Source organism: Adelges cooleyi, unplaced genomic scaffold, assembly GCF_023614345.1.
Source record: "Adelges cooleyi isolate 19-005CV unplaced genomic scaffold, UGA_ACOO_1.1 ACOO_flye_CR_arks_rails_tigmint_CR_PRNA_574, whole genome shotgun sequence".
Taxonomy (NCBI): Eukaryota; Metazoa; Arthropoda; class Insecta; order Hemiptera; family Adelgidae; genus Adelges; species Adelges cooleyi.
This window is the reverse complement of record NW_026096268.1, coordinates 198,920-217,662: the sequence shown is the minus strand read 5'-3', so window position 1 is coordinate 217,662 and position 18,743 is coordinate 198,920. Positions and strand designations below refer to the sequence as shown.

At 32.2% G+C, this 18,743-nt stretch overlaps 3 protein-coding genes across 3 annotated transcripts in view; 2 read left to right on the top strand and 1 right to left on the bottom strand.

Moving 5' to 3' along the window:
- Window positions 1-6,667, top strand: part of LOC126843197 (matrix metalloproteinase-2-like) — a 46,948-nt gene extending 40,281 nt beyond the window's left edge. Inside the window, exons 5-10 of the mRNA XM_050580566.1 lie at window positions 3,688-3,834; window positions 4,060-4,202; window positions 4,313-4,471; window positions 5,151-5,585; window positions 5,967-6,230; window positions 6,301-6,667. Coding sequence (XP_050436523.1) covers window positions 3,688-3,834; window positions 4,060-4,202; window positions 4,313-4,471; window positions 5,151-5,585; window positions 5,967-6,230; window positions 6,301-6,572 — 1,420 coding nt within the window. The 3' untranslated portion in view covers window positions 6,573-6,667. The remainder of the gene's footprint in view (window positions 1-3,687; window positions 3,835-4,059; window positions 4,203-4,312; window positions 4,472-5,150; window positions 5,586-5,966; window positions 6,231-6,300) is intronic.
- Window positions 6,668-7,793: 1,126 nt separating this feature from the next.
- LOC126843199 (nuclear cap-binding protein subunit 3-like) lies at window positions 7,794-10,402 on the bottom strand. The gene is made up of 8 exons (XM_050580568.1): window positions 9,847-10,402; window positions 9,628-9,731; window positions 9,403-9,545; window positions 9,176-9,336; window positions 8,915-9,083; window positions 8,664-8,849; window positions 8,406-8,595; window positions 7,794-8,341 (listed from the first exon to the last, which is right to left on the bottom strand). Exons 1-8 carry the CDS (start codon window positions 9,988-9,990, stop codon window positions 7,957-7,959), a joined length of 1,482 nt encoding a protein of 493 aa, XP_050436525.1. The 5' UTR covers window positions 9,991-10,402; the 3' UTR covers window positions 7,794-7,956.
- A 1,367-nt stretch (window positions 10,403-11,769) lies between these two features.
- Window positions 11,770-18,418, top strand: LOC126843194 (zinc finger protein 91-like). The gene is made up of 4 exons (XM_050580562.1): window positions 11,770-12,171; window positions 12,824-12,916; window positions 12,984-13,139; window positions 13,272-18,418. The coding sequence occupies exons 2-4, from the start codon at window positions 12,834-12,836 to the stop codon at window positions 18,103-18,105; spliced, it is 5,073 nt and encodes a 1,690-aa protein (XP_050436519.1). The 5' UTR covers window positions 11,770-12,171; window positions 12,824-12,833; the 3' UTR covers window positions 18,106-18,418.
- The last annotated feature ends 325 nt before the right edge of the window (window positions 18,419-18,743 follow it).

The window sequence follows — 18,743 nt, the reverse complement described above, 5'->3', positions numbered from 1 at the left end:
GAATCATACATTTTTTTTGAATGTTGAAATTTCTTACTAAAAAATTAATCTTAATTTTGTAATTAATTTGTACAATAGTTATGTTTTATTCATTATTGGAAAACGACTTTTATTATTATACTATCGTGGCGCAAATATTAGCAAACATAATTTTGTAAGTAATAATAAGTCATTTTTTCCCTCCATTACTAATCGGTTAACCTTTATCAGCGAAACGTGTATTATTTAAACGTGGCGGTGTGTCCGTTTGTTGTTTATTTTCCGTTTCATACTCGATCATTAATTGTAAAACCGCTGAAAACCGTTTTGTCTCGGTAGCATTATACATTATACATATATATACATATATATGTGTCTGACACTTGGTGATAGATAAGCTTTAGTCGTGTGGCGAAGGGCAGAAATGAGGTTGTTCAAAAGAATACTTTTAGCCGAACCCACTACAAGTTCTCTTTTCATTAAGTCGCCACGCCGGGACCGCGCCCACTCCATTTACATTATTTTTTCTCCTTTCAAAAACGCATATTTCTATTTTTTTTTTTATCCAAACGCCGCCGACACTTCTCGCGACTAAGACTTATATGAACAACACTCGTCTCACCCTTCGTGCCGCCGATATTATTATACATCCGACGTGGGTATTATTAAGTAGGTATATACATACATACATACATACATAATAACGTACGGGTAAGATGTTTTGAAGACGGATTTATACTGTCGAATTGCTACTGGCGGTGAACCGATCGATGGCGAAAATAACATAAATATAGTGATAACCGAAAATGGATGTTCAGAGTTACTCACTCAATTTGGATGTGATGTTCAAATTGGTGCCACCACAACCTCCTTGAGTGAGCGACTCGGGAATCTGCTTGCTCGTCGATAAATTGTCACCAAATGCCTACTATTGGTAATATGTCTTGGTCGATTCTGCTTGGAACAGTCCATTTTAAATGTATTCATTTCTAATTTGAATTTAGTAGTTTTAGTAGTCATTATTGTTGTTGATTTGTATAAACGATCGTTGGAATGGAAAGTTGGTTGTTTTGAAATAATAATGTTTTTTTTTTTTTATTTGTCAATGGAGAAAAAGATTCAGCTGAAAAACGACCAGACCTTCCCACGACAGCCGATAGAAGTCGACCTCCCCATAGAGTTTAATAAACTTCGACGTTAGAATTAAAACAAATCGTTTCGTTTCCGGAGCGGTTCGTTTTTTTTTTTTTTTTTTATGAATAAAAATTATTTCATGTCAAATCGGTTTTCGTGACTTAACTTATAGTGTTTTTGCACACCTTTTCCGCGGTCAGTTTGACATTTCCTCGAATTAATTTTCATTTATAGATTTCAACCTGTACACTTATAAAAGTATAGAATATTATATAGAAGGAATAATGTTATTTTGGTTTAATCAAAACGGTGTACTATAAGTGAACTTTTAATAATTTATGTAAATATAAGTGTTTTTTTTTTTTATATGATTTTTAGTGACACACTAAAATGTTATTTAAAAATTCCTTTGGAATAAAAAAACATGGTAATTAATGTCACAAAATATATAAGCATTACTATGAGTTTTCTTGTTTCCAATTACCTTACCTCTCCTACCACACTATTGAATAAAATTGACATAAAATCACCAAAAACATAATATAATTAGTCAACAGGATCGACTCACGACTGGTATAAATGTTAACAAAAGAGTAATGTAAGTGCAATTTTACATTTAAAACTGTTAAGCAAAAAAGTTGTAATGCATTCAAGTAAATTATTTAAGACAATATTTTTTATTTATAAATAATAAATTTACTAATCATTTTTGATCTGTAGCTATAAGTTAATAAAGGTATTCACCGAATAATAGATAATTTTTATTCGTCGAAATACCTTTTTTTTTTATTAGGAATCAAGATTGGGGCGGTGGGATCGACGTTAGTTCATCGAAATACCTATACTTACTGTTAATTTCTTTTTCATCTTATTCAACATTTTCCCAACTTACTTTGGGAGAGCTATTTTTCCATTTTTGTAATAAAAAATTCTTATAGTTCCCAATTTTATATTCTTGTTTTGATTTTTTATAGTACGATAAATTTAAAATTAAGTTAGACACCTTTAAATTATTCAAGTTTTGATGGTGTAGCTTACATTGGTAGCGAAGAAGTTGAATAGAAAACTGTAGGTTTGATCAATTCAGTACAACAGAATGCAAACGAAATAAAAAGATCCTTTCTTTAGCATATTTGTTTTATAATGATCATACGACCCAAAGTTTTTTTAAATGTATTATGTACACAGTAGATGGCGTTTTGGTTTTGCCCTCATGCTAATGCCAATGATTTAAACGCCTGATTCGGTATATTAATATACTTACACTAGTCAAACCATACAACCACGTTTTTTTAACATATTTACAGACTACCCGCATGTCGTGTAAAAAAAAAAAAATAGTCGCTGTAGTTTTATATATTATTATTTTTATTATAATACTAATTAGGATCAATTAAATATTGTACTCGTAGCGTTTTACCCCTCGGAAAGACACAACCCCGCAAGATAATATATACTACATTATATACCGCAGAAATATGTCATGCATGTGTTGGACAATCCAGAGATGATAAAAAAAAAAATTAAATATAAAAAATAATATCCTCACGTAGACCCAGCGTACAATGTACGGTGTTTTTTAACGGTTATTCTCTAAAACTGCCACACGTTTATATGCATTCAGCAATCTAAGTATGTGTTCACAATAGTTATAACTAAAAGTAAAATGTTTTCAAAATGGTGCAAAACGTTTTAAAAATAGGAATAGCCCAGCAATTAACCAAGTTTTGACCTACACACAAATGTAGTGTAAATAATTTAAAGTACATATAGGTATGGTTTTTTAATATAAAAACCAGCAATGTTTGTGTTTATTACATACATACAATAGTACACAATTTAAAAAGTTTATAATTTGTTCAATTAAAAATTGGCAATTATTTGTTTTATTTTTATATTAACAATAGTACATTAATAAACATATATTAATGTAAAATATATACTTAAATAATTGTATATACATTTAATTAAATTTAATACATATAACAAATATTTAATACTTAAATATTTTATTTTATTGTTTTATATTTGTTGATTTATTTTAAGTGAACATATATACATTATATATGTTATACACATTTTATATGTGTACATATAAACATGTATACATTTATATATTACTGCTCATAATATTCAGTTGCCAATTACAAAAAAAAAAGTAATTAAGTAATAAAATAAATTTTAAAATCTTACAAGATACAAACCGTTTTAATAGAAGTTTTTATGACCAGCGTAATTTTTTTTAATACATTATTTTTGCCAAAAACATGACGCCATATTATTTTGACAACATTAAATAATATCGTACTAATCGTTATGTGATGTTTTTGAACTTAACCTATTTTTCTCATTATCTTTACAACTAACCTAAGACATAACACATTAACCGCAAGATTAACTGTTACCCATATATTAAAATTAGACGTAGCATGGAACTTGTATAGGTCTTCTGTTGACGGTCGTTTTTCAGTCTAAATAATAGTATACATTTCCACGGCGGACTCGCTTTTTGAACAATGTTTTTTTTTTGTGGAAAATTCAAAACAACATCACTAATGATTGGTTTGTCTATAGTTTGCGAACCAGACACTTTGACCGGATGGACCACGGATGGGCCAGGTCGGACCTTCGCAAAGCGCTTCAAGTCTGGGCTAAACACTCGAAACTTACTTTCCAGGAAGTCAACAGCGAGACGGCCGACATACTGGTGTTCTTCGAAAAGTAAGTGTCCAATATACAATAATACGCCGTACTTAATTTATAATAAAATAATTAACAAATGCGTATTAGAAGGTGGTATCAGCAGTAAAGTTTTGGGGGGGAGAAGGATTTCCACCTCTAATTGCTTTTAACCTATGTAAAAATACTGCAGCGTCTACTCGTGTTTTTTTTATAATGTTTGGCGGTTACTCATTTTATATGACATATTGTGTATGCCTTGTTTAGAGGTTTCCACAGCGACGGATATCCGTTCGATGGACCCGGAAACGTGCTGGCTCACGCATTCTTTCCCGGAGCCGGACGTGGCGGAGACGCCCATTTCGACCAAGAGGAAGAATGGCTGTTGAACGGCAAAGAAAGTCCCGATGGTTAGTGTTTGGTATATTTACAACTAACTGCTGACAAAATATCTAATTGCCAATAATGCTTTGCTAAAAATTCGTTTTTTTTTTTTTTTGGTATTTTTTATTGTAAACAGGGACAAGTCTGTTCACTGTGGCCGCTCACGAATTCGGTCACTCGTTGGGTCTGTCTCATTCGTCGGTCCAAGGAGCTTTGATGTTCCCGTGGTATCATGGCCTGAAACCCGACTTTGAACTACCCGACGACGACCGGTTCGGCATACAAATCCTCTATGGTGAGCTTAAATTATTATTAATTCATCAAGTTAACGTTAGCTCTTTTAACATAAGTCAACTAAATATTTAAACGCCTCACTCGATTGGTAATATTTGATTGAACTTCATTCAACAAAGTTAAAAGTGCACTACTATAATTCGTCCAGTCTCGGTTAAATTTCTCAAATTGGTTTACCCGTGTAACTTATCGCTGACACCCTGCTGCTGTGGCTTTTGTTATTATTTTTAATCAGTTGTCTGTAATAACATTTTGTGGTACCTATTTGATATTCTACAAGAAGTGGAATAAAAAAGTATTCGCCTCTGCCCCTTAGTTTTTAATTTGTTTTTAAAAAACAAATTTTTTTAATACTAAAAATTTATCAAATGTCGCCTATGAATTTTTGTTTAGAAATCGAATTTTTTATCTACAGCAAATTATCAAAACAATTTCATCATTTAAAAAATCAATTTGAAAGTGCGCAACACTGTTCATTTTGTCAAAAACATGTTTTAGCGTAAACCTATTATCTTACAGTGAAAAATCAAGAAAATATCATATACTCTTTACTCGAGAAGAGGAGGATTTTTTTTTTAATGTCGTTTTTCGATTTTCAAATTTAATACTTTGGGCATTTACTGGCAGTCCTAAAACTCCTATTTAGTATATTAGCTAACTGTTGTCTTCGGCGTTAATAGGTTCGAAGAGCGACAAGATCTGGGGAAACATTACGGCGTATAGACCATCGTCCCGCAGACCGGAAACGCCGACCACAACCACGATGGCCACAACTACGGTGGCCACGACCACCACTACCACCACGGCCAAATCTGTGGCAACCAGAACCTCGATGGTCGTGCCCTCGACCACGCCGAAACAGCCGGAAGTCAGACGGCCGTCGCCGGTGGACGCTCTCAAACCGGATTACTGCAACACGTCGTTCGACGCGGTGTCCATCATCCGAAAGGAGACGTTCTTCTTCAAAGGCAAATACATCTGGCGGATAGGCCCCAAAGGCCTTTACTTGGGCTACCCGGCGCTCATCAACCGCCTTTGGCACAACTTGCCCGACGACCTGGAACAAGTGGACGCCGTTTACGAGAGACAAGACGGAAAGATAGTGTTCTTCATAGGTAAATATGATAATTATGTTGGCATGTATTTATTTAATATACTGATGACTTAATTCAAAAAAATGTTATGTAAAAGAAATACCATCATATTATAGTCTCAATTCTAAAATATTATGTAAGTTTTCAATTCAGTAGAAAAACATACTTAATAATATATAATATACATTATTGGAAACATTTTCGTTACATTTTTTACACAGTAGGACGACAAAAAACGATTTTCCCCAAAACTTTAAGAGTCCAATATAAACACGAACGCTATACTTAATACATTAAATAATATGGCTGTTATTTGCTAATTTTTTTTTTTAGAAAATTTCACTTTTACACGTTGTATCATTCTGCTTGTAAAATATCAACTACAATGTTTTTGTCGGACAGGTCGCCAGTATTACGTTTACCACGGCAACGTGCCCGTCCCCGGATATCCGAAACCGTTGACGTCCCTGGGACTTCCGGATCAGCTGGACCGCGTGGACGCCGCCACCGTTTGGGGCCACAACAGCAAAACGTACATTTTCAGCGGCACCATGTACTGGAGGTACGACGACGAGACCGGCAAAATGGAACTGGACTACCCCAGGGACATGTCCATTTGGAGGGGCGTCGGGTACAACATCGACGCCGCTTTCCAGTGGCACGACGGCAAGTGAAACCCCCGCCGTTACTATTTAGATATTTTTGGTCTGATCGCTCGGATGTTCGTATATTGCAGGTGCCACGTACTTCTTCAAGAACCGCGAGTTTTGGAAGTTCAACGATTTGCGAATGCGGGTGTACCGGGAAGAGCCTTCGCCCACCGGACCCTTCTGGTTCAACTGCTCGTCGACACATCAGCCTAAGTATTCGCCGAAAAAGGGTCTCATCGGTGTCAAGCAACAACAAGACCGAGAATTTGGACCGTCAAGTTCTGCTTCCGGCAATTGTCTATGGCCTGTGACGTCTTTCCTCCTGATCGCCTTGACCTCGGCCCTGAGAGGCCTTTGAGCTTTCGTTATTTTTTTTGTTCTATTTGTCCACGTTGGTTATCGTCGATAAAAATTGAAATTGAAATCAACTGCCCCGAGAAAAAAAAAACAAAAGTTTTCCTATCGAGACCTCCTAAATTGAGTTTTCAGAACTTTAAAGGTGAAAAATTAATTTTGAAAAGTTTTTATTTTATTTCTGAGCGAAATCGAACATTTTGTGATATTTTTTTCATGTATCCATGAATATATTATTATGTAATATTAATCTCAACTTATCATGGCTTTTTATACTTTTTACTAGTTTTTTTTTTTAAATTTAAATTATAATTATTATTGTCATAGGCATAGTACATAATGTACCGTATATTATAATATTATACTATTTGTTTTGACAAAGATCAATCAAATGAGACTTGAGTAAATATTTTAATTATTTTTTTACGTCCCAAAAATACTTTTCTCAAACAAACTGCCAATTGTCCCGTACGATTGACTTATCGAAGAACTTTATGTTATATTAATAGAAGTATATGGTACTATAACTACGTATGTAAATGTTCTCGTATTATTATACATGTATTATCAAATTTTGTATGTTTTTTTTAATTATAACACAATACAAAAATTACAATACAGATTTTTATTTTTCTTACCAAGACGAGTAATAAGACATCAGATATAACAATATTAACAAGTATTAAGTATTTCAACTGAACTTGTAATGCTTGAAATGTATGTTATTTTCCTAGAAAACATTTTGAGCAATTTCATATTGTAATCATTTTATGGTAATAACACTAATATATATATATATATAAATAAAACAATTTTACCATCCAATTTGTTTGTTGGATACTTTCAGTTTATAAACAAATTTGTTTTTATAATTTCAACAACTGCATTTTGATAAAACAATTATTTAAAATTAAAAAATTCTAAAAAAATTGAAGTACATAAAACTGTTTTAAACTCTTATTAAATAGATAGATAATTATGATAATAGATTATGCATCAGTTCCTTAAAACAATATGTTCTATTGCATTCAGTTATGTAAGAACTAGGATAAGTAAGTTAGGTTAACAAAAAGTTAACCCAACTTAAATTATTTTAATTGTACCAATGGCTTAAATAACTTTTTACACTAAAAAATAGTAAATAGATGATTTGAGTTATGTTAAAAATAGTTTCAAATCTGATAAAAAAAATGGAAAATCAAACCAAAACATTGAAGACTCACAGTGATGTCAATCAATTTTTGTATATTTTTACAATACAATAAAACCTTAGTTGTTTAAAAAAATTCAAAAGCAAACAAAAGACTTATATTACCTAATCGATTTTTCAATTACAATAATTATTATAACATTTCAAAAAATTTCAATTAAATAATTTAATTTGCGTGTTAACGCCTGTTTGTACGTTTATAGTATTTGTCGTTGTTTATATGAATCTGAAGAGGAGACACCGATCGGGAGCTATTCCGATTGCCATGCTGTTTTCTGTAAGGACCCAATCTACTTTTAATATGTCTTTTTTCATACACTTCCTCTTCTTCACTAGTGTTGTCGTCTTCATACTGATACTGACGACGCGGTATATCACGTCGCGTCACACGATTAAATTGCACGCCTTCATAATTATCATGTACGTCCTCAATATCAACGTCAAATGATTCATCATCACTATACTGATGTCCTTTGGCAGCACGCATCGCTTTGGCAACCTTAGCCGATACTAAACGTCCATTAAGTCGTTCACGTAAGTCATTGGCAATGTTCGTTTGATGTCTTAAATATTACAATAGTAAAATTATTATTTGTGTATTATGATGATTTGAAGAAGTCATAATACCTTGAATTTGAAAACGAGTTAACCCGTTTCCGAATCGGAGTCTGAGCTTCATCGTCAGCGTACATTCTCATTCTTGGGATTTTACTCTCTCTATACCTAGCTTCAGTAAAGTCGTCATCGTCGTCTTCACTAGCTGCTCCGGAAGACGATGTTGGAGGCGGTGGCGACGGAGTACGTACTTTTGTTTTATCTGTATGAATTAAATACGTATTATATTTTTACACCTGTTCCCAATATAAACACAATGAAAATACTTACATTTCGCATCCATCGCATTGTCATATTGGCTCCAAGTCTTTGCGACAGCTGTCCAAGTCGTAAGTCCTGGCTCTTTGGCTAATTTCCATCGCACATCATCTTTCAATACCTCATCGCCAATATCTGGATGATTAATAACTGGTACAAACTTACGTTTACGGCTGTCTTGTGAAAATAATTCGTAATCTAAAATGTATATAAATTTCACAATGATAATATCTAATAAATTTTCAGTGTCGTTAAAAAATTACCCCCGTCTTCGGCCGTGTCGTTTTTGTTCTTGGCGTCTTGCTTGTCATGGATTGTACTATACCTCATTAGAATGCATTTGGCTTTCGGATGCGGCTTGATTGCTTTTCGCCACATACCTGGTGGCAAAGTAATACCAACACAGCTCACATAGTCTTCCGACACTAGTACCTTTAATAATAACAAAAATATAACTAAATAGAAATTATAGAAGTAGGTACTCTATAGAATTGTATAGGTATTATTATTTTTCGTTCACATACATCGTCTTGATCCATATGATCATCATTCGAAATGGTGTTAAAGTCTTCGTTAGTCAATTGGTCGTCTACTGCAGATGTTAAATGTTTAAGCTCTCGTATTGGCCGAGTCAAATTCAACAACGCTTTGGTAGGTAAGCGATCATTCAACCATACCACATTACCTATAAATAAGTGTAATGTAAATTTAACAATAATCAAGAAAAAACTAATGTAATTTTATTACTTACATTCAGTGTTTGATACCCATTCTAAAAATTTGGCGTCGTATTCACCAAAATATTCGATAATGTCCTTGGCATTCATACCCATGACTCCGTGTAGATGCAAAGCATTTAGCTGAATATCTTTGTTGTTTTTGTCCATACCCAAACTGTTGACAATCAGTAGAAATTTTAATTGTGATTTATCTCTTCTAACAAAATAACATAATTGAGTAAATTAAGCTATTGTACCTGTTTAGGACATATTGAATTTGATTATTGGTGATGTCCGAAGTACACTTTTGGTGTTCAGTTTGACTTGTCACGGCAGATGTTTGGAATGTATTTCTGTTTAACTAAACAACACCAAAAATAATGATTTTATTTGTAATGGAAGTAGGTCAATGTAGTAAAAAATAAAATAGTACCTGGAAAAGTTGTTCTGTAACTATTTTTTATTAAATATATTACCTTGGGTCTATTCTGGGGTAACGACTGACTAGTTCTTGCTGCCGTACTGTTGTTGTCTAACTGTTCATCATCGGAGTCAAGTAGTTCGCCCGGTTCCAAAAAGTCTGCCGACAATAAATTATCATCGCTGTCGCTATCGGCCATCGTTATAAAAATTGATTTATATATTTATGACTAACACTTTGTAAATCACACTGCTTTATTGTATATTATTGTTCATTGAGGGCTTATGAAAAAAATAAAAAACACGTTTGTGGAGACAAAAAAACGAAAATTTTTAAAAAATTAATGACGGCTAACACGATTTAAATTTCGGATAGATGACAAAAAAAAAAAATTATCGATAAAAACGATCACCAAGAGTTTAAACGCAATACTTGTCTAATAATAAATTAATGAGTGTAGTATCATGTGTATATTATGCATTTACAGCTGCACTCTGCAGTTTGCAGTCTGTCTGTGATTGCGTTACAAGTTATAACAATATTATAATTTTTATTTGATATTGCAAATCGCGATGCTTTAAATAAAAAAATTTTAAAATAAAATAGTGATAAATTTAAATGATAATACCAAATTGTTGTTTTCCTTGGAATTTTTTAATTTTTTTTTTGAGGTTATAATTTTAACGACGTTTATCCACAGAATAGATAAAAAGGTTTATCTGCACCCGCTGCTGATGCCTACCTCAACCAGTTACCCTGCCACAACCAGTTACCCTGCTTACTGACAACTCCTACCAAAAAGCGTATTTTCGCGGTGGTAGCGAAAGCAAACATGTTTACTGATATGTGCTGATAATGTTTGGACTGATAAGGATTATTTGCTTATCGCAAAAATTATTTTACATTATCACAGGTACCAAACATGAAACATTACAAACTGCTGGAAAAGCTGTTTACTAATAAGAGCAAACATTTAATTAAAACAGTTTTGACATTAAAACATCGCCAAAATGGTTAACAGCAAAACGTTTTGCTTTCGGTATTTTCGCGAAAATATAATGATTAGATAAACTAATACCCCATCTGTTCTTTTACCAAATACCAGGTTGACCCTTCAACAGTATAATATTATGTACGATACGAATTTAGATCAGTATTTATAATACAATTCAAATTTCATGACGTTTATTTTCATAAAATTATACAAAACCAAAAATTATACGATATTTTATTCTATAATCTCGGTGTATAGTGTATACCATGAAGTCTAGAAGAGTTTACTCTTCATGGTGTATACTATAATATATGACAATTTTGTATTATCAATTAGTATTTAATAATACTAAAAAAGAAGGTAATAAATATAGACTAACTCATGGCTTAGATATACTAGGTTATTGCATTCTTACTCCCTCTCCATCCAATTGTTATCTTCAGAAATAAAATGACAGCGTAACGGGATATCAATTTACTATATATTATTTTACTATTACTATATATTTTATCGTGTACTTATATACTTGATTTTATCATCTAATATTTTATGAAAAAGAGGTATATGTACAATAACCTTGTATATTTCAATTATGGTAGTATGTATATATTTATCAAAAAAAAAAAACAATGATGTACTCTTCTTACGCTGCCATATTGTGAATTGATAAAATAATAAAGTGGGGATGTGCATACTGCAATAACTGGGTATATTTAAAAGTCATGGACAAACTATAAAATTTAAATGTCAATTCAATTTAAAAATACCAACACTCAATTTTGTTGTCAATTTAAATAAAAATAGAAATTTAATAACAAGTTCAAGTTACACAAATATGGTTATTGGTTACCGATTATCGGATAATAAAATTTATAATTTAATAATTATTATAATTTAATAATTATTTATAAATTTAATGTATACAAATATTCTATCTAAGTGTATAATAATTGAATTGTCTCGGCAACCGTTATTCAATATCCATCTACAAAAATATCTGTCGCAACTGCATTTTGTTATCAGTGTTCTGTATCGTTTGAATTATAGCAGCTAAATGCTAATGAAAAATTTTGATTACACGACACTGGACACATATTAATACATTATACAGTGTACACAGGTGCTGACGGTGGTGACAAGGTTTAAAATCGATGATAAATTTAAATTGTAAAATCCATTTTTTCCACCAAATACCTACCTATAACCTAGGTACACCGTACAAAGAAAAATCATCCGAATGCAACGAAATGATAATATTAAAAACGTATTAATATTGAAATACGGTTACGTGGTGCGTCCTTTTTCAAAAGTAAATTTTTTCTAAATAATGTGTGCTATAATAGTATATAAGAAGTATTAAATACCAGCCGGTAGTCACTGAAACTGGTAAGCGTAAGACATTTTATATATTTTAATATTGTTGTAACATTTTAAACGTTTAGTAGTTTATATTATTATTCCAAAGGAAAAGTTAATTTTTTTGTAGAATTTTGATGTAGTACTATCTCCCTAAAGGAGAGCATATCATAACCAATAGTTATAAAAAGGATATCTCACCTGCTTATTTAAAGCAGTTTCGTTTCGGCATTTTTTTTTAAACTTGACAGGTGTTGTTATGAGTCCTAATCTTTTTTGGTTAGGCCACTATCTTGGAGAACAAAATATAAAAACATAAAATTAAAGATATGAACTTGTACTTTGTGATAGCTTTTTTTAAATTAAATTATTTTTCACTTTTATGGTTTAAAAAAAATGTCAAATGTTATCAATACTAATTTTTATTTTTTTAAAGATTCATTTTAGTTAATTTTTTTAGTTATCTCTGGTTATGTTTAACCAGACCTATACTATGTGTCTTTTATGTCGGCTGTATATGTGTTTTTCTACATCAAATATTTATTTTAAGTATTAAAAGCATGGAGTATTTTTTAGGATTTAACATTGTATAGCATGACTTCTTATTGGAATTGAAAGGATAACAAATAAAATATAAATGTTACTTATTACTAAATAAGTAATAGTAATCTTTATTTTACAGAACTCAGAAAATGGGGAAAAAACAGAAGAAAAAACAAGAAACTCCCCTCGAACCAATCGTGGTATTGGATAGATTGAATTTGGACTCCGTCAAGTAATAAATGAAAAACAAAATTATTATTGTTCAATATGACAATATAAACATGTATTTTTATTTGTAGAGTTAAAGAAGAATGGAATTGTAGTCAGGTAGAACCGACTAAAGTTGCAGAAAACCAAGAATTGAATAGCTCGTATATATCGAAAAATGATGATTTGTGGTATGGGTCTTATGTTCTGTTAGAACGTTTGTCCCCGACGCTTATAGGGAAATACATGTAAGTAAACTTTTGCAACAGAACTGATAATTGCGCTACCCTGTTCCATAAGTCACAAGACTGACTTTAGTATTCAAATTTCAACAAGAACAAATTAATCTATACAATTTAAATATTATTATTCCTTTTTAGAACACAGAAAAAAACCAAGAAGTCACCTTCCAAAAAGCGATTATCTAACAGAGTTGTTACACAACGTGAGAAACTAATATTGTTAAACAATGATCAACAATCGAATGAAAATACAGGACTTGAATTATTTCAAAAAAGTATAAAATTAGAAGCTAGTACCAATAATTACGATGTGTCCGAAGTTAATAAAACCAACGAAGTCGTTGAGAATTTGATTCAACATGGTATTTTACAGCCATTAACAGTAGAAAAACCTTGCGAGGATGAAAGACAGAAGTGCACGGATCAAGTTAATTTAGATGATGTTAAGTTAGAAAATTATGAAAATAATGATAACTCAGTACAAAATAATGATAATTTTAAGGACAGCGAAACTCAGTTGGAAGAATTTTCTTCAATGCCTGATCATGGGATACAAGATTTAAATGAAGAAGAGTCGCAGCTTAATAGATTGCTGTTGATATCGGAACTGAATAACGTCAATAATTTGCCGCTAATTCCTGGTGAAACGGAAAGCAATGTTTCTACTAATGCATTGGATTTAGAGTCGTTAATCATTCAAGCTAACGATAATTATTTAGCATTGACTAGTGAGAACAATAGCAAACAAAGTACATGCGACGTGTGCTACAAAGAGTTTTCGGATGAGAAGCAGTTAAAAGATCATATCAAAGCTTTGCATGACAAAGTTTTCGAATGTTATTATTGTACAAAACAATTTGTGTATAAAACGTTTCTTCAGGCTCACATTGCTAAACATATGATGGATAAATCGTATGCTTGTAAAAGGTGTGACGAAACATTTCCAAGTATGGAATTTCTCTTGCACCATAGAATTTTTCATCCGGAAACAATATGCCATTTTTGCGGTCAACAATTCAGAAACTATAAAATTTTTAAGAAACATGTTATCAAACACAACTATAGAATAGAGTGTATCAAGTGTTCAGACGTATTTGAAAATAAATCTTCTTGGATGTTGCACATGAAAGTTGCCCACGGAGTAATGTCGCTTTTTAGGTGTGTTATATGTTGTGATGAATTTACTACTTCGGATTGTCTAATAGACCATATCACTTTGTGTCACCCTCCGCCGCCTTCCATCGCCTCAGACGTTGTGGATGATACATCTATAGACGATCAAATTAAAAATAACAATTCGAAAAACACTAAACGTTACAACTGTCATCATTGTGAAAAAAGTTTTCGCAAAAAAATTAGCCTCATCAATCACTTGCAAGTGTGTCACGAAAAGTTGGAAAGTTTCAAATGCAATTATTGTCGGCGGAGGATAGGAAATAAAAAATATTTAGTGAAACACATAAAATATCACATGAACAAATCAATAGCAAAATCAGATTATAATGTAAGTAATAATGGTTCAACTAAAAGAGAGGTACTCGACAATCGAGCTGAAGACACCGATCATTGTAGTGATATTGTCATTAAATGTGACATTTGTAATCAAGAGTTCAAAAGAAAGAAGAACTTGACAAAACATGTAGATATAGTTCATAATGGAAATAACAAATTTCAATGCAATTATTGTGATAGGAAATTCGGATACAAAAGTGCTATGGTAAGACATTTGATAGTTCATTTGTGGAGTAAAAGAAAATCTAATAATAAAGACAACCAAAAAGCAGCATTTGAGTTGACAAGTAATAATGCAAACACCAGCTCAACCACTAATAAAATGTTAATAACCAAATCACCAAAAATGTGCTCAAGTTTCAAATGTGATTTATGTTCTAAAGAGTTTAGGAAAAAAACAAATCTTCAAGAACATATCGAAGCTCAAGATGGACAATGTTTGTTTGAATGTAATTTCTGTAAGAGAAAAATAAAATTAAAAAGCTGCCTGAGAAAACACATAGAGAGCCATGTAGAAAAAATATGTTTACACACTCAATTGCTGTCATCGGACTTGCATAACAATTCATCCGATCGACTTTGTTACGTTTGTGGCGAACAAGTGCACAAGATTAACCTGTTAACAACGACCATTGTGGACCAAAACTTGTCTAATTCAGTCGACAACAATTTAATTAATAACCCATTTACTACGATAACGTCTGTAAATAACGAAAATGAGAAAACGTTTTTTGCATGCGAAACTTGTGGATTACGATTTCATTTCAAAAGTTTACTGGTTGATCATAGTTTTAAATGCAATTCAAACTCAAACTCGGCTGACAACACTGCGATGACTAATTTGGCACATGAATTGAATTCGAACATTAAACACTCTGATGTGCATATATGCATTAAGTGTAACTTAACGTTTGTATCCAAAACTAATTTAAAAAGACACATGAAAACCGCTTTAACCTGTAGATGGTATTTCGATGACACTTTAAAGTTGCCCACTCACCCTAATGTGTCTATTCCGGATCTACTAGACAATTCTGACTTAGATTCAGTGCATTCACAAGATAATTTCGATCGACCGTCGGTTCATAATTTTTTTGAAAATAACAACCACTGTAATAATTCCAGCGAAGAAGAAACTACAATAACGTCCGAAAGTAGCAATACTGATAAGGCTATTAGTAACAAACTAAAACCAGAAATTTGTGAAATTTGTGGGTTACAATTTGAATACAATGATTTACTGGTACATCATTACAGGAAATCACATAAGTTCTCTACGAAGTTTCAATGCAAAAATTGCAAGAAGTTTTTCACAAGAAAAGATCACTTGATTAGACACATTGCGAGAAAAACGGTGGCCTGTTTAAAGGCTTTTGATAACAATAGCTCGTCGTCTACACATTCTGAATCGTCGTATAATGCACCCGCTCTGACTGTAAATAATAAATTGAACTTTAAGTCGATAGACGACGCAACGAAAACAAAAGTGACTAATCAAGTGAATGCAAACAATTCGACGGTGTCAAATGAAAAATGTCCTGTAATGACTGAACATGTTCAGAGTTCATTAAAAAGTACAACACACTCCCAACATAGTTCTGATCAACACTTGGTGAATAATTTAAATGATTGCATCGATTTAACCGAGGAGCTGTCGAATGAAGAAACTACAATAACATCTGAACAAATTGATAGAGAAAAACCTTACCCATGTGAAATTTGTAAATTGCGATTTAAGCACAGACATTTACTGCTTAATCATTACAAGTTAGATCATAAACGACCCAACGATATTCAATGCACAAAGTGTAACAGATTGTTTACCAATCAATATAATTTAAAAAGACACTTGAAGTACACAATGTCGTGTGCAGAGCTTTCGGATGGCAAAGGTTTATCGCCTACTCGTTATAATGTGTCCAATCATGTATTGTCAGGGGAGGCTATGGTTGAGTCTAACCCGAAAACCATAACGATATCTGACGAAAGTGTCTACAAATGTAGCCGCTGCAACATAGGGTTTCATGAAAAATCTGATCTAGAAAAACACTCGACAAACTTGAACTGTCAAACCGATAACACTTTTGAGTGTAAATATTGTCAAAAAAAATTCAAAATTGAAACTCTCTTTCGCACTCACGTACAAAATCATGAAACGTCTGAGTTACAGTACACATGTAAGATAAGTTCTTGCACTAAGCAATTTTACAATAAACCTAATTTACTGAAACACATGGTCGAAGATCACAAAGAAGTCAAGCCCTACAAATGTAATTTATGTGAAAAGTCCTTTAGATGCATAAAAACATTTAAAAACCACAAGATTAGACATTCGAGCTCGTCATATAAATGCAACAAATGTAATGATGCGTTTACAACAGAGGATGCATTGAACAAGCATTCAAAAAAGCATATTAGTATAGAATGTGTCATTTGCGATGTAAAATTTTCTTCTATGAAATACTACAAGATACACATGTTTAGACACCAGAACCACGTCCAATACAAATGTGATGCATGTGATAAAACATTTACAAGTAATTCGACGCTGAAAAAACACATACGAATAATTCACGATGGCGCCATGGACTATGAATGTAATTATTGTGGTCGAAAAACAGCCTACAAAAATCAACTAAAAAAACATATTTTACGACATCATTGTGGCATAAAAGAACGACCTCCAAGTTACGAGTGCATGCATTGCGATAAAAAATTCTACATGGTAGCCAACTTGTACAAGCATAAGAAAATTCACCAAACCACTACCCGAATGGTTTGTAACATATGTGGTCGGTCTTATAAGAGTGATAGATATTTTCGAATACATTTGCGAGACCACGAAAACCCTGAAAAATACAAGTGTCTTATTTGTGGACGTTTGTGTATGAGCAGACTCAGTCAAATCAGTCACATGAAGAGTCATACGACCAAGATAAATTGCGATTTATGTTGTAAAATATTTACGTCAAACCAGTCTTTTAAAAAGCATTGTGATATCGTTCACAACAAAGGTACCAAAGACTTTTTATGCGATTTGTGTCCCAAAACCTTCTATGAAAAACAACATTTACAGATACACATGACCGTGCACACGGGTGAAAAATCACACACTTGCACCACCTGCGGTAAGAATTTTGCTAGGCTATATACACTTCTCATGCATCAGCGAGTGCACACCGGCGAAAAACCATACACTTGTACTGAGTGTAACAAGTCGTTTTCTAGACCGTCCAACTACAAGGTACACATGAAGATGGAACATAACGGCCGCAAATGTGAGATATGTAATCTTGAGTTCAGCCGTTCTGCTGAACTGACCATGCACGAGCGTACCCACAAGAGAGGCGATAAGTTTGTTTGTGAACTGTGTGACTTTGGGTCATACTCTGTCAAACTTGACCTAAGAAATCATATAAAAAAATGTCATGGCGACGATGTTAACTGGTTTGATGTTTGATTTGATTGAAATCAAAGTTTTTACTTAAAACAGCTAGCTTCTATTTTTTTTTTTTTTTTTATAATACAATTTTTAATTACTCAAATTGTTTTATCATGTAAAATCAATCAAAATCTACGTCTTAAAAAACAGTTGAGACTTAATTGTAATTTGTAATAAGTTAGTTAGTTAGTCTAATTTTATAAAACAATATGTAGACTATTTTAATTTTAATAAGTGACAACATGTATTATTTTACTAACTGAAACTGGGACCATTGTCAAGTTGCAATTTTTTTTTTATTAAATAAGCACTACTTATTATGTTTGTATTATTCACTAACAAAACAAATTGTTAAATAGTTTTGTAAATTATTGAATTCAGTGATATGTATTTTGTATGGGTATTTTTTTTTTTTTTTAAATAAAATAATTTTTTAAAAGTATTTATTTTAAGACGACAATTTTTATTTCAAAATGCCTTAATTAAAATCAGTGGACGTATAATGTAATATAATATTATTGAAACTATACTCGGTATGTCCATACACCCATTGTTTAAAATATGTTGAGTATGTTAACAAATTAACTTGTACGGTAAACAATTTGTGTATATCCCTTAACTCAGATAGAAATTTCAGAATCAAAGATACTAGAGAA

What these genes read in the sequence shown, in the direction of transcription:
- LOC126843199 (XM_050580568.1), bottom strand. Translation starts at nt 9,990, where the DNA reads ATGGCCGATAGCGACAGCGATGATAATTTATTGTCGGCAGACTTTTTG. An exon ending in ATGGGTATCAAACACTGAAT is followed by an intron (nt 9,337 to 9,402) that starts GTAAGTAATAAA and finishes ACTTATTTATAG; the next exon opens with GTAATGTGGTATGGTTGAAT. An exon ending in CAATGCGATGGATGCGAAAT is followed by an intron (nt 8,596 to 8,663) that starts GTAAGTATTTTC and finishes TAATTCATACAG; the next exon opens with ATAAAACAAAAGTACGTACT.
- LOC126843194 (XM_050580562.1), top strand. Translation starts at nt 12,834, where the DNA reads ATGGGGAAAAAACAGAAGAAAAAACAAGAAACTCCCCTCGAACCAATC. An exon ending in TTGAATTTGGACTCCGTCAA is followed by an intron (nt 12,917 to 12,983) that starts GTAATAAATGAA and finishes TTTTATTTGTAG; the next exon opens with AGTTAAAGAAGAATGGAATT. An exon ending in ACGCTTATAGGGAAATACAT is followed by an intron (nt 13,140 to 13,271) that starts GTAAGTAAACTT and finishes ATTCCTTTTTAG; the next exon opens with AACACAGAAAAAAACCAAGA.